This window comes from Agelaius phoeniceus, chromosome 15 (assembly GCF_051311805.1).
Source record: "Agelaius phoeniceus isolate bAgePho1 chromosome 15, bAgePho1.hap1, whole genome shotgun sequence".
Taxonomy (NCBI): domain Eukaryota; kingdom Metazoa; phylum Chordata; class Aves; order Passeriformes; family Icteridae; genus Agelaius; species Agelaius phoeniceus.
The window spans coordinates 2,044,339-2,062,172 of NC_135279.1; the positions used below are offsets into that span (position 1 = coordinate 2,044,339).

General features: G+C 54.2%; 1 protein-coding gene across 1 annotated transcript in view; it reads left to right on the plus strand.

The window, feature by feature from the left end:
- Nucleotides 1-17,834, plus strand: part of STK10 (serine/threonine kinase 10) — a 44,576-nt gene that overhangs the window by 2,821 nt on the left and 23,921 nt on the right. The window contains exon 2 of the mRNA XM_077186450.1: nucleotides 9,651-9,815. Coding sequence (XP_077042565.1) covers nucleotides 9,651-9,815 — 165 coding nt within the window. The remainder of the gene's footprint in view (nucleotides 1-9,650; nucleotides 9,816-17,834) is intronic.

A 17,834-nucleotide genomic window follows, 5' to 3' on the forward strand; every position in this document is an offset into this window, starting at 1 on the left:
AACTGGCTTCTCACAGTGTTTCCAAAAGTAGGACAGGCTTCATTTAAATACAGATTAATTAAAAAGAATGAACTATATAGTGGAGTCTGGATCTTACATGGCAGACCTAAAAAACCTGCGGCCAGCAGGAACTGGGCCTGGGATTTCCCTGTTTTTATAGAAAGTCTTTTTGCAGCACAAGAGGATCTGCCTGCATGAGGAACCAGTTGAACAGAGGGCAGTGAAGCTGAAAAGTAGGAGGGGGTGGGGAGGAAATGTTCCTTTCTAGCTCTTGTTCTGTGAATGCCGTGGCCTTGGCAAGGCCAGAGGTGCTCTGAGGACAGGGTGGCAGCCACAGGTGACCCAGCTGTCACCACCTCACCCAAAGTCCCCTAAATGGATGATCCCAAACCCAGCAGTTGGGAGCTGTGGTCAGTGGGTGCCAGCCTGGGGAGGCTCCAGCCCACCCAGGGTTGGGGTCTGTAAAAGTTCCTCACTCTGACCCTTCCCAAGCTGCCTTAGAAGAAAAGCAGAGTTACTTTCCTGGAAAGACACCTAAAATACTGCTTAGAAACCCAGAGGATCTGTGCTGCCACTTCAGAAAAGACAAAAGAAAAAAGCAGAGTTATTCTCCTGGAAGAACACCTAAGATAGCACCCATACATCCAGAGGATCTGTGCTGCCACTTCAGAAAAGACAAAAGAAAAAAGCAGAGTTATTCTCCTGGAAGAACACCTAAGATAGCGCCCATAAACCCAGAGGATCTGTGCTGCCACTTCAGAGCTGGCACTGTTTGGAGGGACAGGTGGCACTGGCAGCCCCTGGGCTCTCAGGGAAGATGCCCAGGGTGAAACCAGCAGTGCAGGAGCCCCTGCATCTCCTCTGAGCCCTGCAAACCGAGCATTCCCTGCCCTGTTAGTGCCCCTGGAAGGGAAGTTGGTGTGGGCAAGGAGAGCTCCTGGCTGGCAGGGGCTCCTCTGGCTGCTGGGGCACTGCCAGAGCCCCCTGCCCTTCTCCTGGGGGTTGTTTTGGTGCCAGAGCCCCCCTGCCTTTCTCCTGGGGATTGTTTTGGTGCCATACCTCCCTGCCTTTCTCCTGGGGATGGTTTTGGTGCCAGAACCCCCCCTGCCCTTCTCCTGGGGATTGTTTTGGTGCCAGAGCCCCCTGCCTTTCTCCTGGGGATGGTTTTGGTGCCATACCTCCCTGCCTTTCTCCTGGGGGTTGTTTTGGTGCCAGAGCCTCCCTACCTTTCTCCTGGGGATTATTTTGGTGCCAGAGCCCTCTGCCTTTCTCCTGGGGATGGTTTTGGTGCCAGAGCCCCCCTGGCCTTCTCCTGGCGATTGTTTTGGTGCCAGAGCCCCCTGCCTTTCTCCTGGGGGTTGTTTTGGTGCCAGAGCCCCCTGCCTTTCTCCTGGGGATTGTTTTGGTGCCAGAGCCCCCTGCCTTTCTCCTGGGGATTGTTTTGGTGCCAGAGCCCCCTGCCTTTCTCCTGGGGATTGTTTTGGTGCCAGAGCCCCCCTGCCTTTCTCCTGGGGGTTGTTTTGGTGCCAGAGCCCCCTGCCTTTCTCCTGGGGGTTGTTTTGGTGCCATACCTCCCTGCCTTTCTCCTGGGGATTGTTTTGGTGCTCCTGTGCAGCGCTATCTGCCCTGCCCAGCGCTGCCCATGGGGACAGTGGCTCGGATAAGGCAGGGTGGGGACAGGGGTTTTATTCACTGCATCCCTGCAAATCGCCTGCACACAGCTCCACCCCCCACTCAGCAGCGCCTCTTTTGTGCCCTGCTTCTCCTCTCCCCTCCCAGGCGTGCTGGAAAAGGCGAATTTTGGGTTATCTGATGCGCCGTGCTGCTATCGGTGCTGTGCATGCTGCGGGCTGGAATTGTGCCTTGCACAGGGGGTACTGCAGGGCTGATTGCTGGGCTGTGCAGCTGCTGCAGCAGCAGCACTGGGGCTGTTGGTGGGCACCAGGGTGGCCCTGGCACCTCTCTGCCCATCAGCCCAGCCTGCAGCACTCGAGCTTGGCTCAGGCGATCCAGGCTCAGCTCTTGGTTTGATCCATCAGGGAGCGGGGTTAGGTGGGATTTGGGAAGGGATTGTTCCCTGGGGAACATAAGTGCCAGTGTCCAAGGGACACTTGGATGGGGCTTGGAGCCACCTGGGATAGTGCAAGGTGTCCCTGCCCACGGCAACAAAATGAGCTTTAAGGTCCCTTCCAGCCCAAATGGTTCTGTGATTCTACACTTTAATTCCTGGAAAGGGTGTCACAGAGATGTTAATCTGCCGAGTTAACTTTGAAAAAGAAAAGGGAAGGAAAACAGAAACAGGGGAAGTTTGAGCTGATTGGCCACAAAAAAAAAGTAAGATCAGATCACGGTCTTGTCCTTTAGAACTGCTGAAGGGTTTCCTTAAAATCTTTTTGCTTGGGAAGGAGGAATGGGAAGGTTTAACAATGTTAAACCTGGCTGAACTTTAAACCTGATTTTCGCCTGCAGCTGATGGAAGTGTGGGATGCTCTGTCCCTGCTGCAGCCCTGTGCTCTGTGGCTGTCTCTGTGTGACAGGGGACAGGGACAGCTCTCCATGGCCTAAATATTTGGGCAATGACTTCAGTGGCACAGCCCAGATCCTGGCACTGCTGCTGCCATGAGAGCTCAGATCAGCCTTTCACCCTCAGCACGTGGCAATTGCTGCCCAGAAAAGCTCCTCCCTGATTTTGTAAATATTTTGTCTCCTGAGAATCCCATTTCCTTGGAGAAAAGGTTCTTTTCCTGTCGGTGGAGTGCTGCTGTAGACGTGGGGTTCTCAGGTGGTTTGGCGTCCCCAGGGGCTCTGGGGGTGGCCGTGCTGTGTCCCCATCCCCTGGCACTGCCAGCCTGGCCCAGCCTGAATGCAGAGGCAGCAGAGATTGAGCAGGAGAGCCTGGGCACGCTCTGCTCCCGTGGGAAAGGAGGGGGCAGCTCCCCAAGGGCAGGGTCTGGATGTGCCACCCCGGGCTGGGGCTGGAAGGGGCCGCGTGTCCCTGGCACAGGCGCAGCCGTGGCTCTGTTCCTGCTGCAGCTGCGCTCTCTGCTTCTCTCCTGGCTGCAGAAAAGCCCCTCAGGGCCACCTCCCTTCAGGCAGCACAGGGGGACCTGTGTGTGATGGTGCTCACAGGGGTCCCAGGATGAGGGAAGAGATGAGGATCTGACTCCATGGTTCAGAAGGCTTGAGTTATTGTTTTATGATATATATTACATTAAAACTGTACTAAAAGAATAGAAGAAAAGGTTTCATCAGAAGGCTGGCTAAGAATAGCAAAAAATGATAACAAAGGTTTGTGGCTCTGGCTCTGTGTCCGAGCCAGCTGGGCTGTGATTGGCCATTAATTAGAAACAACCACATGAGGCCAATCCCAGATCCACCTGTTGCATTCCACAGCAGCAGATAATCATTGTTTACATTTTGTTCCTGAGGCCTCTCAGCTTCTCAGGAGGAAAAATCCTAAGGAAAGGCTTTTTCATAAAAGTTGTCTGTGACAACCTTGCTGGCATTTCTCACCTCCTGCCCCAGGGCTCCTGTCTTGCTTTGCTCTCTGTGGTGTCTGGGATGGGTGGGACAGGCAGGGAAGGAGGCTGTGCCCAGCAGCTGCTCCTGCTTCTCCTCACAGCTGGATCTGCTGCTCCTGCCCTGCATTCCTGCTGCAGAGGGCAGTGCCAGCAGTGCTGGGCCAGCCTGGCAGCCCTGGGGACAGGGAAGAGCTGAGTGCTCCATTGCCCTGCCAGGGCCTTGCTGAGCTGGTGCTTTCCAGCCAGGCAGCCCTGCCAGAGCCAGCCCAAACCCCCTCCCTGGCTCTGGGGTGTCTCAGCCATCCAGCCCCTGCTCCCACAGCCCTCTGTGCACCAAGCTTGCAGCAGGGAGTTGCTAGGAAACTCAGAACTGGCTGAAAGGCTTTTTCCCCCTCTGTTTTTTAATTATTTTTCCAATGTTGTGGCGTTGTCTGAATGCAGACAGGGCCAGGAATGCTCCCTTGGAGCACAGTGCTTTCCCAGGGACTGGTGATTTGAAGGATGCTGGGTGCTCTCAGCTATCAGGCATGAGAAAATTCACTTTGATTTGAGAAATAAGAAATAATAGCTGCTGAATGATTAATTATGTTTATGGCATTTGGATGGAAGGGAAAAGCTGGAAATTCCTTTTTGATGCACAGAATGTTGGACGTGCAACTGGAAACATTTGATAAATAATGTTTACTAATTTGTTCTAATGAACAATAAATATATTACAACATATTGCAGAATCACTGCAGTCGGGACCTTTTTATCCATGCTGTAAATCCATTCATTTTCATTAGAATAAATCAAGGGCAAAACTGGGCATTGTCACTTTTTTATTTTAGGCTGAAGACGCTGGGTCAGTGTGGAACCTCCCCCTCCTCAAACCTTGCCTGTTTGTTTGCATGGCCCAGGAGCTGTGCCTGGGCTCTGTGGGTGTTGCCAGCCTCCTCTCTGTGCCTCTGTGGCTCTTTGGGTGCAAAGTGGCTCTTTGTGGCTCTTTGGTGGAACATCACGTGCAGCAGCTCTGCTGCTCTCTGGGCTTCTCATCTCTGCACCCTTTGCTGGGCTTTGAGGGCCAGGAGAGCTGGTTGTGCTCAGCTTTGCTCACACTTTTGTCTGGCAGGGCTGCCCAGGGGCTGTGGCTGCAGCTGAGCTCTCTGCTGGGGCTGCTTTCCTGCCCTCAGCTTCTATAACCAAAGGAAGGCATTTCTGCTTTTTAATGGGGTTTTTCTTTAACGGTTTTTGGGGTGTTTCATAAGCCACTTCCCCTTGCCTCTTGCTGAGATGTTGCCACAGCTGCCAGAGCAGCAGGGCTGGGGCTGTGCTGGGGCTGTGCTGGGGCTGTGCTGCTGTCCCCTGGGTCACCAGGGTCTGAATCCAGCATTTCAACAAAACCCCAAATAGGATTCATTCATGGTTCCAGGGGCCTGATAGGCTTGGAAGCCATGGAATGGTTTGGATGGAAGGAACCCTGAGGCTCATCCCATTCCACCCCTGCCATGGGCAGGGACACCTCCCACTGTCCCAGGCTGCTCCAAGTCCATCCAGCCTGGCCTTGGGCACTGCCAGGGATGCAGGGGCAGCCCCAGCTGCTCTGGGCACCTGTGCCAGGGCCTGCCCACCTGACAGGGAACAATTCCTAATTCCCAAAGTCCCACCTAGCCCTGCTGTGTCAGTGTGAAGCCATTCCCTGTGTTCCATCACTCCCATTCCTGAGGAACAGCCCCTCCATTTTTAATTTTTTTGGCGGCTCTTCAGGCACTGGAAGGCCCCAGTGAGGTCACCCCAAAGCTTCACTCCTCCAGGCAGAACAGCCCCAACTTTCCCAGCCCGCCCCCATTGCAGCTCCCATTGATTGTCTGACAGCACCACGAGCACTGGCTCGAGCCTGGCTGTGCTGTGTTTGTTTATTGATGCAGGGAGCTGGGGCCAGGTTCATCAGGAGGCAATCATTAATCATGATGGAATCATTAATCATGATGGAATCATTAATCATGATGGAATCCCTGGGAGCAGGAGTGGGGTGGGGCAGGCCCAGCTATCACCCCCCAGCTGAGCATCCCTGGGAGCTCCAGGCTCCTCCTGGGGCTCTGTCCTGGTGACACCTGAGCCATCAGCTCTCCTGGCATGGGGACAGGGAGGGGAAGAGGAGCTGACACAGGAACATGGTGGCATGGCAGCCTGTGGAGGGTGACCCCGTGGCCTGGGGGCTGCAAAGGAGCTGAATGAAGCCCTTGGGGGGGCTCTCAGTTCTGCTTTCTGTGCCAGGGAGGGTTTCCTGTGCCTCACCTAGAAACTGGCCCTGCTGAACCCTCCAGCCTTCCCCCAATGGGTTCTTTCAGGGCTTAAAATAGTTCCTGTGTTTGTCACGCTGGGATTTCACAATAGCTGCGGGCTGAGTCACAGGCAGAGGCCAAAGAGCCACTTCTGTCACCTGAGCAGGCACCTCTCACCCCTCAGACCCACCAAAGCCCAGTGCTTTCCCTGTGGTGAGCAATCCTGCTCATCCCTGGCACCTCTCCTGGCATCCCAGGGCTTGGGCCAGCACCCCCTGTGTCCCAGGGCTCTGCAGGGAGATCCTTTCCCCTGTTTCCTGCCCCTGTTTCCTCTCCTCTCTCAGTTTACTGAGTAACTTTTGTGTGACATTTGTGGAATGCACATTCCAGCCCTGCTCCTGCACTGGCACTTGCTCAGGGGCTGCTGCTGGCCACGAGGGGTTTTTGGGGTTGAGATGGCTGTAATGAACCCCCCTGGAGTTCAGCAGCACCTCCTGGGCACCGTGCTGGCAGCTCTCTGCTCAGATTTTTTATTGTTTGTGCTAATTAACACCCCAAGGACAAATTATCTGTAGGATTGAGATGCCCAGGAGTGGAGGAGCCAAAGATGGAGCTGGCATCCAGCAGTTTTTGGGGTTTTGCAGTCTGGGATGGGGCTGTAGCCTGGGGTCAGGGCTGGGGGATGAGCAGATGGAGAGAAAGGGGCAGAAATCCTTGGAAATCAAAGCTTTGATGGTGCCCAGGGTGAGCTGCTGGGCTCAGTGCAGGATTGCCTGTGCCAGGCCCTGTGCATCTCCCTCTGCCTCGTGTGGGAGGAACAGGACAGCTGGAATCTGGGCCCAGAGGGGGCCATGGGCACCTCAGGCAGGGCTGGACTGCCCAGCCTGTGCCACTGTTGGTCCTCCCGAAGCTGCAGGCTGGGGTCAGCAGTGCCTGCTCTGCACTGCAGGGGAATCATGCTCCAAAGCTCACCCCGTGGTCTCCTCCTGCCATCCTGAGGCTCAGGTTGGTCCCTCCTGGCAAAAGCCCTGGGGTGCAGCAGTGACATCAGGACAGGGTCATGCCCAGCCCACCCCTGTGCCAGCCTGCCCGTGTCACCCTGCTGCTCCACATGTCCTCAGCTGGCTTTAACTTGGAGGTGCTGCTTTCATTTCCTCTGGGACCTCCCTGTGCCAGCTAGGGAGATGTGGGACATGGGGAGTGCTCCCTTTGGGTCCCTCAGGAGCTCAGGGACATGGGGAAGGGTGGGTGAGCACCATTCAAGGGAAATGTAGGTTGGATATCAGGAAAAAGTGTTTTACACAAAGAGAGACAAAGTTCTGGAATGTTCTGCCCAGGGAGGTGGTGGGGTCCCCATCCCTGGGTGTGTTTAACAAAGCCTGGATGTGGCACTGGGTGCCAGGGTTCAGTTGAGGGGTTGGGGCTGGGTTGGACTCGATGAGCTTGAAGGTCTCTTCCAACCCAGTGATTTCTGTGAATTCTGTGTGTGAATTCTGTGTGATTGTGTTTAATTCTCTGTGAATTCTCTGTGTGATTCTGTGGATTCTGTGCATGGATTCTGTGTGATTCTCTGTGTGGTTCTGTGTGATTCTCTGAATTCTCTGTGTGATTCTGTGTGATTCTCTGTGTAATTCTGTGCGTGAATCTGTGAATTCTGTGTGTGTGATTCTGTGTATGATTGTGTGTGATTCTCTGTGAATTCTCTGTGATTCTGTGAATTCTCTGTGTGATTCTGTGAATTCTGTGAGCCCCTGTTCAGCCCAGCTCACGTGGGCTGGGGATGCAGAGGTGCCTGTGCCCGGCTGGGCCCTGGCTGCTCCCCAGGGATGCAGCAATAGCAGTGAGCCAGGCCGGGCTGGGCTGTGCTCCCTCTCCCACCCCAGTCTGCAGCCTTGCAGACCCTGACCCCAGCTCCTGCTCTGCTCCTGGCTCTCTCCAGGTGCTGCAGGGCCCCAGCATCCTGCAGGGGCTGGGCTGGCAGGGCCCCTCCGCTGGGAAGCAAAGCTCCAGGGGAAGCCCCACCTCTTCTCACAATATTTACTTCCCCTCCTTGGAGCTCTCCCAGCTCTGTGAGTGCAGAGCAAACACAGTGGGGCACTTCTGGCTCCTGTTTGGAAGGGCTGAGCTTCTCCCCGTGCTCCTTCCACGTTTCCCCCTGCCCTGCCCTCTGTGTGAGAGCATCTGCTGGTGGCTGGGTGAGAACCCAGCTGAGCTGAGCTGAAGGAACCCCCTAATTTCCCCTGAAAGCAGCAGGAGCTGCTGGCCTGAGTGTGGGCAGTGAGCCCAGATGGAAATGGGTTTGTCCCCTGGGTAAGGAGGACACTGCTGTCCCTGCCAGCTCCTGGAATGCAGCAACGCTTCAGAACACAGCACAGATCCCTCATGTTCCTCCCTCTGCTGAATGATTTGCCCAATATTCCCGTCACCCAAGCTGTGTGAAGCTGTTCAGAGGAGCTTGTGGTGTTTGCAGCAGGAATTCATCCTCCTGAGGGTTTTCCAAACACAGAGATGGAAACTGCAGAGTGGGGAGAAAGGTCAGGAGCAGAGCTTGGCCGGCTCCTGCAGGGATTCCATGCACAGTGGGAATCGTTCCCCTGGGGGAGAGGGGAGGAAAAGGGGGCAGGAGGTGGAGTGGTGGCAGTGGGGAGCAGTGGGTGAGCTGCTGGCTCAAGGAGCTTCTGGCAGTGTCTGGATGCTCCTGAGTCAGCAGCTCCTGTCTCGCCCCTCTGCCACGTGTGACCCATCTCCTGCTGCAGCTGGGCTGGGGGTTTCACACAGGCACAGAACCAGTGGGGCTGGAAGAGGCTTTCAGCATCATCCAATCCAAGCTGTGCCCCATCCCCACCGAGTGCCACCTCCAGCCCTTCCTTGGACACTCCAGGGATGGGGATCCAAACCCTCCCTGGGCAGTTCCAGTGCCTGAGCCCCCTTTCCATGGGGAAATTCCTGCTGGTGTCCATCCTGAGCCTGCCCTGAGCCCCCTTTCCATGGGGAAATTCCTGCTGTGCCCACCCTGAGCCTGCCCTGAGCCCCCTTTCCATGGGGAAATTCCTGCTGTGCCCACCCTGAGCCTGCCCTGGCCCAGCCTGAGGTGTTCCCTCTCCTCCTGTCCCTGTCCCTGGGAGCAGAGTGCCATCCCCACCTGGCTGCACTCTCAGATAGATCTTGGTTGGATTATCTACATGTTCAGGATTTCTAGTAATTCACCTGTGGTATCATCAGAGAGCTTCTGCACTTTGAGGTTTCGTTGCTTCCTTTTTTTCCCCCATGCTACAAACAACAGGCTGCATCTCCTTTGCTAAAAGTTTCCCTGTGGTGGGAAGTGGTTTGGGCTTTGCAGCCTGGAGGGAGGAAGGAGGATGCAGCCACTGTGTGGGCAGCTTTGGGAAGCAGAAATGCCCCTGCAGGTTTCCCTCCTGGTGTGATGGCTGGGGCCAGCCAAGCTGAGCAGGAACTGGAGCTCCTTGATTTCCAGGAACCATCCATGGAATGGTCAGTGTTAAAGCCTCCTACACTTTATAGCATTTTGTATCAGGTATTTCTGAATTGCTGTGCAAATTTCAATCCTAATGCTCAGCTTGCTGGGCTGTGAGCACACACTGACAGCTCAGTTTGCCATCAACATAAAATAAAATAAATGGGCTCAATAAATGGCGATTTTCATCAGCATAAATAAAAAGGGAGTTTTCAACACAGCAAAGGGCAATTTTTTATATTGAGTACCAGTGATAAATGTTAAAAACACCCAAACCCCAAAGCTGCTGGTGGAGTGCCCATCCCTGGAGGTGTCCAGGGAGCAGATTCCAGAGCTCAGGAATTCGGTGCTCCTCACTTTCTCTGGACTCACCCTGGCTTTTCCTTCCAGGCCAAGAACAAGGAAACGGGAGCTCTGGCAGCTGCCAAGGTCATCGAGACCAAGAGCGAGGATGAGCTGGAGGATTACATGGTGGAGATTGAGATCCTGGCCACCTGTGACCACCCCCACATCGTCAAACTGCTGGGAGCCTTCTACTGGGATGGCAAACTCTGGGTAAGGCTGGCCTGGCACATCCTGCCCTGGCCCAGACAAAAGGGCTCTCATGGTGAACAAAACCTCTGTCTGGAGCTGCTTGAGATCAGAAATGAGTCATCAGCTCACTCTGTGCTCAGGGCCTGGATTTTCCCAGCTGTCTTCATCACCAAACCCTCTTCTCACTAAAGCTGCTGGTAAAAACCCGAGGGAAGGCCAAGGGATTTCACAGGGAAGTTGGAGTTGTGCTTTCTCCACCAGTAAGGGTTTGTAAAGGTAGAAAAAGCATCACCAGTAAGTTCCCCTCTCTTTTAAGACACCAGCTGGAAGGGTGACTCTTCCAAGTGATTCTCTGGATTTGGGGCTGATTTGGGGCTCAGCCCTTGCCATGCAGAGGCACCTGAGCTGCTCCATTGTGGAGATGCAGGGGAGTGGGTTGGTGCAAGGGCTGGAACAGCAGGTTCCTGCAGCTCTCTCCCTAGCCCAGCAGGTTTAAATACGGTTTTTTATTTCCCCTGCCTGCTGCTCTCTCAGAGTGCCTGGCAGCAGAGGCAGCTGAGTGTGAGAGGCAGCAGAGGAAGCTGAGGAAGCTGAGTGTGAAAGGCCCCTCCTTCCTGTGCTCTGTGCAGGGCATGGAGAGGCTGAGGGAGTGAGCCCTTGGGTGCTCTGGGTGAGGATTGTGGAAATCAGGTGAACAGCAGCATTTCCAAACCCATCTCAGTTCATCTGCTGCTCCTTGAACTGCAGGAAGTCAGGAGAGTGGCAAAGGCTGCATTCAGCAGCTCTGCTGCTTCTTCCTTCCTGTTTTTAACGTCTCGGGTGCCTTTGTGGCCTCCCTGAGTAGATTTACCAGAGTTAAAGCGGAGATCTCAGCTTTTGGGGCTTGCCCTGGGGTGAGCTGAGCTGCTGGAGCTGCCAGTCCCAGCCTGGCTCACTCCTGGCTCCAGCAGTGCAGGAGAGGGATGTTTCATTGGGCTGCTTCTGCAGGCACCTTCTGCATTGTCAGCACGTGTTTTCTGTGTTAAAAATCCATGGCTAAAGCCCCTGAGCTCTGTGGGACACCCAGAGCTTGGAGTGCTGGGGTGTTTCTGCTCTCTCTTCTGGTCTCGAGGGAGCTGAGTTGTCCCCTTGGTATTTTGGATGGATTCTGAGCCCTGGTGTGTTAAAGAGCAAGGTAAATATGTGCTCTGCTAAGGAAGGGAAGGACAAACATCTCTCCCAGGAGGGGACTTGGGATTTGGATGGACTGCAAGTGCAGCAGGATTAATCTGGGCTAAAGTAAAAAGGCAAACCCAGCCTGAGCCGGGGTGAGAGATGAGGCTGCTTCATCTGCCACCCTCTCCTGGCTTCACCTCCCTGCTCTGCCTGCATCTTCCACGTGGCCCCTGCTCTTCTCTGAAATGTCAGCGCCCTCCCAAAGCCAAGGAAGCTTTGCCTTCCTTCCTTCCTGGAGGAAAGGGATTGCAGAGTCCCTTTGTCCAGGGAGGGCTTTGGGACCTGCCAAAATTAAAATTCTGCCACAGGAGCCTCCTGTGTGGGGCTCCCCACCAGGGCAGGGCCTGGGGTTCTGCCAAACCCACCCTTGCAGCCCCAGAATTGGTCTGGGAGCAGGATCCTTCTCTTTAGTTCATTTTTGGAGTAGCATTTGCATTTCAGTGCTCAGGCTGGTTTTATTAATGCTCCAGTGTTTTCCTGGCTTGCAGGGCAGTCATTAAACCAGGCTGTTTTATTTCTGCAAGGCTTTTAGTCCCTACCAGATTTTCCCTGAAGTCCAAACCTTCCACTGCTTGGTCTCCAGTGCTGCTGGGGAAAATTTGCATCCAAATATAAACAGCACCTTCTATTGCTCTGCCCACATCCCATCCTCATTGCTGTCTGTGCAGTTGTTTGAAGCAGCATTTTCCTGGATCGTTTGCATGCTGGGTGCCTGGGTTCTCAGAGTGGCTCTGGATAAAACCCTCTGGTTTTATCCACTCTGGGGGTGCCTGTGTGGTCAGGAGCCCTCTGTGGCTTCCTTGCTCCTCACAGCCCAGCATGGAAAGAGAACATTCCAAGTGAGCAGCTCCAGATGTGCCCAAGCTCCTGGATGACAGCTGCTTGAATAATTCACAGGGCCACAAGCAGGCTCAGCCTCAGAGGGGCTCTTCCTAAATCACTCTGGCTGCTCTTTCCTTGGCTTCACAAGGGAAATGTGTGAGGAACCCTCTGCTCCTCCTGAGCTGGGTCAGGTCCCCCTGGCTCCTCTGCCAGGCTCTGGCTTTGTGCTCCAGCAGCCAGGAGGGGCCATGAAATATTTATGGAGCAAAAGACCTCTCTGTGCAAGGGGAGGTGGCAGAAAAATCCACAGCACTGGAAAGGAAAGCACAAACCAGAGAGTTCCTCTGGGTTTTGTACCTGGTTGGTGTTAAGTGTAAAAGGAGGAAAACCCCAGTTCTTGTGTGGGATGGAGCAAAGCCCACTGTGAGCAAGGGTTGGGAGAGCCCCAGCGAGTTCCCAGGAATAAATCTGCTGGGATAACAGCATCCAGCACGAACTTTCTTGGCATTTAAATCCTCTGCAGAGAGGCTGTGCCCTGCCAGCAGCTCCTATCTCATTCCATCCCCCTCCACCTCCTTTTCTTTGCTCGTGGCAGAGGCCAAGAAGTCTTGTGCTGCTTGAAAACAGCCCAGGGAAGCTGCAGAACTGCCCTGGTGGGAGCTTTCAGGATTTTATTTTATTTTATTTTTATTACAAGCCCCGTGGCATTTCGTGTTCTTTTGCATAAATCCTGGCTGCTGGAAATGGGGGCACTGAATGAAAGCTGAGATTCTCATGCTTTCTTTTAAAGAGTTTGGTTTGAGTCCTTGTGGCTGGGACACATTTGAAATTCTCTTTTCCTGCACTGTGATGCAGGACTTGGAAACACAGAAGCAAATCCCCCTCGCCCAAGATAACACAGCTTTTAAAATGGGGACTTTTTAAAGTTATTTGTGCCTTAGGAATGGGGCTGAAAGGGGGGGTTTGCTTGCTTTGAACAGAATTTTTGCTGATAATTATTACAGCATGGGAAAGGAACACAACAGCTCTTGTGTTTTGTGTCCCTCTCGAGGGCTGCATCTTTGGGAGTCTTTTTTCCCCCCCTTCCAAAACAACAACAAAAAGCCAGGCTGAGACCTCAGAGGAAGGGAGGAACTTTTGATGTGGTGCTGCTGCTGCTGAAGCCCTGTGCTGTTCCCAGCCAGAGCAGTGATAACACACAGGGGAGGAGAGTTTTGTTTGCTGTGAAGAACCCGACCTCTCCTGCAGGAAACCTCTGCTCCCAGGGCATGGTGGCTGTGCCCAGGCAGCCCAGCAGCAAACCCAGGCAGCCTGAGATGCTCCAGGAATCTCTAGAAATTCAGGATAGCTCTAGAAATCCAATGATATTAAAACATCATTTGGCCCCAGGTGTTGAAGCACCGTGCTGGTGCTGGGACAGCTTTTCCAGGGGAGCCCTGGGGAGTTGTCTCCCCCTCCCTGCTTCTCCCTGCCCCACGGTTGCCATGGCAAAAGGGTGTTTGAATAAGCAGCCTTTTCCTGGAGATCAAAGCAGGGGTTACTGCACCGTGCAGGTAACCCTGCCTGCCTGGGCCTTTTGGGGAACGGCTCATTGAATCAGCTTAGGGTTTCTCCTGTGTGGGTACAGGCTCCTACAGCTGGCACAGACACTCAGCTCTGTGCTGCTCTTTGTACTCACCTTAAAAAAGCCCTTTGCATTTGCTGTGGGCAGGCCCTGACCTGCTCAGCCAGGGACTTTTGGGATTGCTCCCCCTTTGATATGGATGTTGACTGGAGATTTGGGCATTCTTGAAAATCCTGTAGCATAAAGAAACGTTCATTATCCCATGCACTCGACTGCTGGGCTATGTAAAGCATCTGCAGCCTCTGAGGCTGGCAATACCTTTGCTTTAAAACAAACAGAAAAGGGAGCTGGTAGCAGGCTCAGATTCCCCACAGCTTTCCTTAGCAAGGGGAGGTTATCACAACTTGCAGGGATGTCTTGCAGGGTGAGCAGCCTGAGCTTGGCTGGATGCCCGTGGCGATTTGTTTGTGTGAACGCTGGACCAGAGCAAGGCTCTCCAGGCTGCTCAGCCCTCGGTCCCTGAGGAATCCCGAGGCTCTTTGTGTCCCTTTAAAGCTCCACTTGGCAGCAGAGCCGCAGCCCTTCCTACTTGGCCTCCTGCTCCTGGAGCCTTGTACCAAACTTCCCCCAGAAGTTGTTGAACTTTGTCGTTGGAGCTGGCGGCACTCGAGCGCGGCCCAGGGAAAACCCAGGGAAACAAAGAGATCCCAAACTCTGCTGAACAGCTCACCAGAGGAGCAGCAATCCCTCCCCTTCCTCCTTGCCCCAGCTGCAGGAGCATAAATCCCGGTCCCCGTGGGAGCTGGCAGCTCCCTGGGACATGCAGGGCTGGGGAGCTGCTCAGGATCGGCCCCGCTGGGAGCGGCACTGAGGGGGTGGGGTTTGCTGGACCGGTTTCCAAATTCCTACCAGTCCAGAATTCGGGCAGAAGCGCAAAACACCCCCAGGAAGTCGAGCAGGGTGGGTGGGAGAGGAGCAGGTGTGGGCAGATAGCAGCAGGGCATGGCCTGGCCCTGGGAATGCAGCAGGGACATCGCAGGGTCCCCTCCCTGTCCTCGGGGGCAGCTCCTCAGCTTGGCCAGAGCTGCAGAGTGGAAAAAGTGATGCAGCCCAGTGGCTTTTTGGCACTTTGCTGCATTTCCAGGGTCAGCAGCTTGCTGTTCAGAGCAGCACAGTTGGAGAGGGTGGTCACCCCTGCTCCGGCCTTGGGGCCCTGTCTCTGCCAGCTGGGATGCTCTGGGTCACATCTCTGGGTGACACCTCCTTCCCTGCTCTCTGCCTGGCCATTCCCAAAGGCCTGGAGGTCTGAATCTTCTTCTGCTGGAAATCTGGGCAGCAGGTTCCATGGGCCCCCCCTGTGCTGTGAACGTGAGCTTCGGCATTCAGCCTCCTGGCAAGTGACCCTAAACCCTATTCTGGGTAAATCCTATTCCCTTAAAACAGAGGGAAACCAAATGATTTTTAGCAACCCCCAAAATGATTTATGTATCAGGCAAATTGCCCCAGCCCAGCTGAGTTCAGGAGTGCTCCTGCAGGTACCAACACGACAGCCCAAAGGAGAACAGAAACCTTTGTCTGCCACCCTTTGCACAGGATAACGTTGCATGAAGAGGTTATTGAGGTAATAATTCCTTGTGATTGCTCAGCCTTGTCATCTGCACACCCTGGAACGCTTTAGAAAAGGCCTGGTGTCATTATCCTGGCTCTGAGAGTGAAGGCACAGACAGGGATTTGCCTAAAGTTTCCCCAAGGGTAAATGGCACTTGGGAATGAGTGCTGGGTGCTGAGTCCCAGTGCAGGGCTGTAACGTGAGGCCGGAGCTTCATGAAAAGAGAAGCAGAGCAGACAAGAAGCCTTGTAGGCAAATCAGTTTTCAAAGCACCTGAAAACTTTGTTTAGGACTGAATTGCAATAAGCCACGTTCCCACTTGGCTGGATCTCCCAGGGAATGCTAAGGAGCAGAGTTTGCATAGACAGGAATATTTATGAACTCCCCGTGGATAGGAGACAGTGCCTTGAAATCCAGCTTCAGCAAGGAGGGATAGCTTGCAGGTTTAAACTTTATTCTGTTTCAGATATAGCCTGAAATTGTCATTTGCAGGGAGGGAGGGATGTCCTTTTGCAGACCTCGTGGCCTGGAGTGATCCATTGACTTCAAAGCCCTCACTGGAACTGTTAACCAGCAACACTCAGGTTGTGTGGTGGATCCAGGCACCCTGTGCTGGGAATTTGGGGATGATGAGGACAAGGGGTTGTTGTTTCTAAAAAGCCCTGGAATTGTTAACCAGCAACACTCAGGTTGTGTGGTGGATCCAGGCACCTCATGCTGGGAATTTGGGGATGATGAGGACAAGGGGTTGTTGTTTCTAGGGAGATGCCAGGCAGGAGTGGAAAACTCATCGAGCCCTTGGCCAGCCCTTCACTGCATTGTCCTCGTGGCCAGGTGAGGCTCTGGGCTGTGCTGGAACTGCTGACTCCATAAAAGCCACCAGGAAACTTGTCCTGGGTCAAACTCCAGCTCTCCAGTGAGCTTTGCCCTCCTGAGATGCCTCATCTCTGTCAGATGCTGACACAGGGCACTTGGGGAATCTTCCCACTGAAGCAGCAACTTCTTCCTTTTTGCTGTTTATATCTGAAACCATTCCTGGAGTTTTGCTTCCCATCCCGTAACAAAGTGAACTCAGTGGCCTCTAAATGCTGATAACTTGGTGAGAAAAGGGATCCCACTCACAGCCCTCCAAGCAGCACAAGGAGCTTTTTTGCAACATCAAAACCATTTGGTCGAACTCAAAGGAGTTTCAATTTGTGCTGCCAAAATTGCAGCAGGGATGGGAATATTTCTGCCATCTGTGGGGGGCAGTCCAAGGAAACATTTTGTCATCTTGCAGTGATTTCAATGTGGAGAACTCATCCCCAGTTTCCTTAAGATCAGCAGGGAGCCCTGCACTTCGCCAGGAGTATTGACTTTATTCTCCATGAAGTTTTCTTACTCTGAAACTCCCTAAACTTTGTGTTCCTTGTTTCCTGCCCTGCATCTTCTTCCCCCCCACACCCCTTATGGGGACAGCCTTTTTTCATTTCTGACTTCAAATATTTTTCTCTGTAGGTTATTTTGTCCAGAAAAGGGGGCAGAAAAGGTTTATTATATTTAAAGTCTCTGAATGGTGCCCTTGTCCGTGAGGGAAAATTGGCAAGCTTGGAGCCTTCTCTTACAGAGAGGGAATTATTTCACTTCCACCTACAGCATATTTGCCATGTCAGGCCAGCTTTTGACATTTGTGCTGCTCTGGGGCAGCCAAGAGGCCTTTGGTGGCTTCTGGATTGTTCTGTGCCCTCTCTGTGGCTGCTGAGGGCTGGCTGCAGCTGGAGCTGGTGGCTTTTGCAGCTCCCACTGGCTCTTGGGTGTTGTCCCCTTTTGTCTTGGTGCTGCTCTGGCCTCGTGGGGCTCCAGGAATGAGCTTGGGAAGGATTTTGTGGCTCAGCCCCCAGCAGAGAGCAGGGGCAGCTCAGCCTTGCTCTGGGTGAGCCCATCTGGTGGAGCAGCCATTTCCACCTGGGCGTTTTCCAGATTGGAGCAGGGCATGGAAAAGGAGCGTCCCAGCTGGCCCCAGCCCTGCTGCACCGCAGGGACACCTCAGGGACACCTCAGGGACATGCAGGGACACTGCAGGGACACCTCAGGGACACCACAGGGACATGCAGGGACACTGCAGGGACACCGCAGGGACATGCAGGGACACCACAGGGACACCTCAGGGACACCTCAGGGACACCACAGGGACACCTCAGGGCTCCCTGGCATGGAGAGGAAGGAGCCAGATGTGCCCGCAGAGGTGCCCAGCAGGGCTTTCCTGGCATCACCACCCTCTTACAGGAAAAGCAGACAGGAATTTCCTTCACATTCAGCAGAACCACAGCAAAGGGAGAAGGGAAAGAGCCCGAGGAGCTGGGGGCCCTGGCTGCTGCAGCTGTGCTGGTGCTGCACACAGGGAGCAGCTCCTGGCTGAGAGGGGCACAGAACAGGCACAGGAACTCCCAGCTACAAAAACTGCCCCTGGAGCTTTGTGCCAGCTGCACAGCCTGGGTGCAGAGAAGGTGGGCCAGGTGTGAGGGGTGGCAGGAAGGAACCTGACACATTTCCTCCCCCAGCTCTCTCTGCAAGTGCAGCACGGTTTCCTTTAGCAAATTTGGTTTTCTTATCTCTGCAGCCCCTGTGTGCCAGCACAAGGCTGGGCTGGGGCTGCTTTCCATTGTGGGTGACGGGGACACCTCAGAGCTGGCCCAGAAACGTGGCAGAGCCACGTGGGTGCAGGGGTGGCCGTGGCAGCAGGATGCTGTGGCTTCCAGAGCTGCTCCCACAAGCACAGAGAGCCCCACTGCTGCAGCCTGGGAGGAAATGGTGGGGGCTGCTTGAAAAATGCACATTTGGAAGTTGAAAA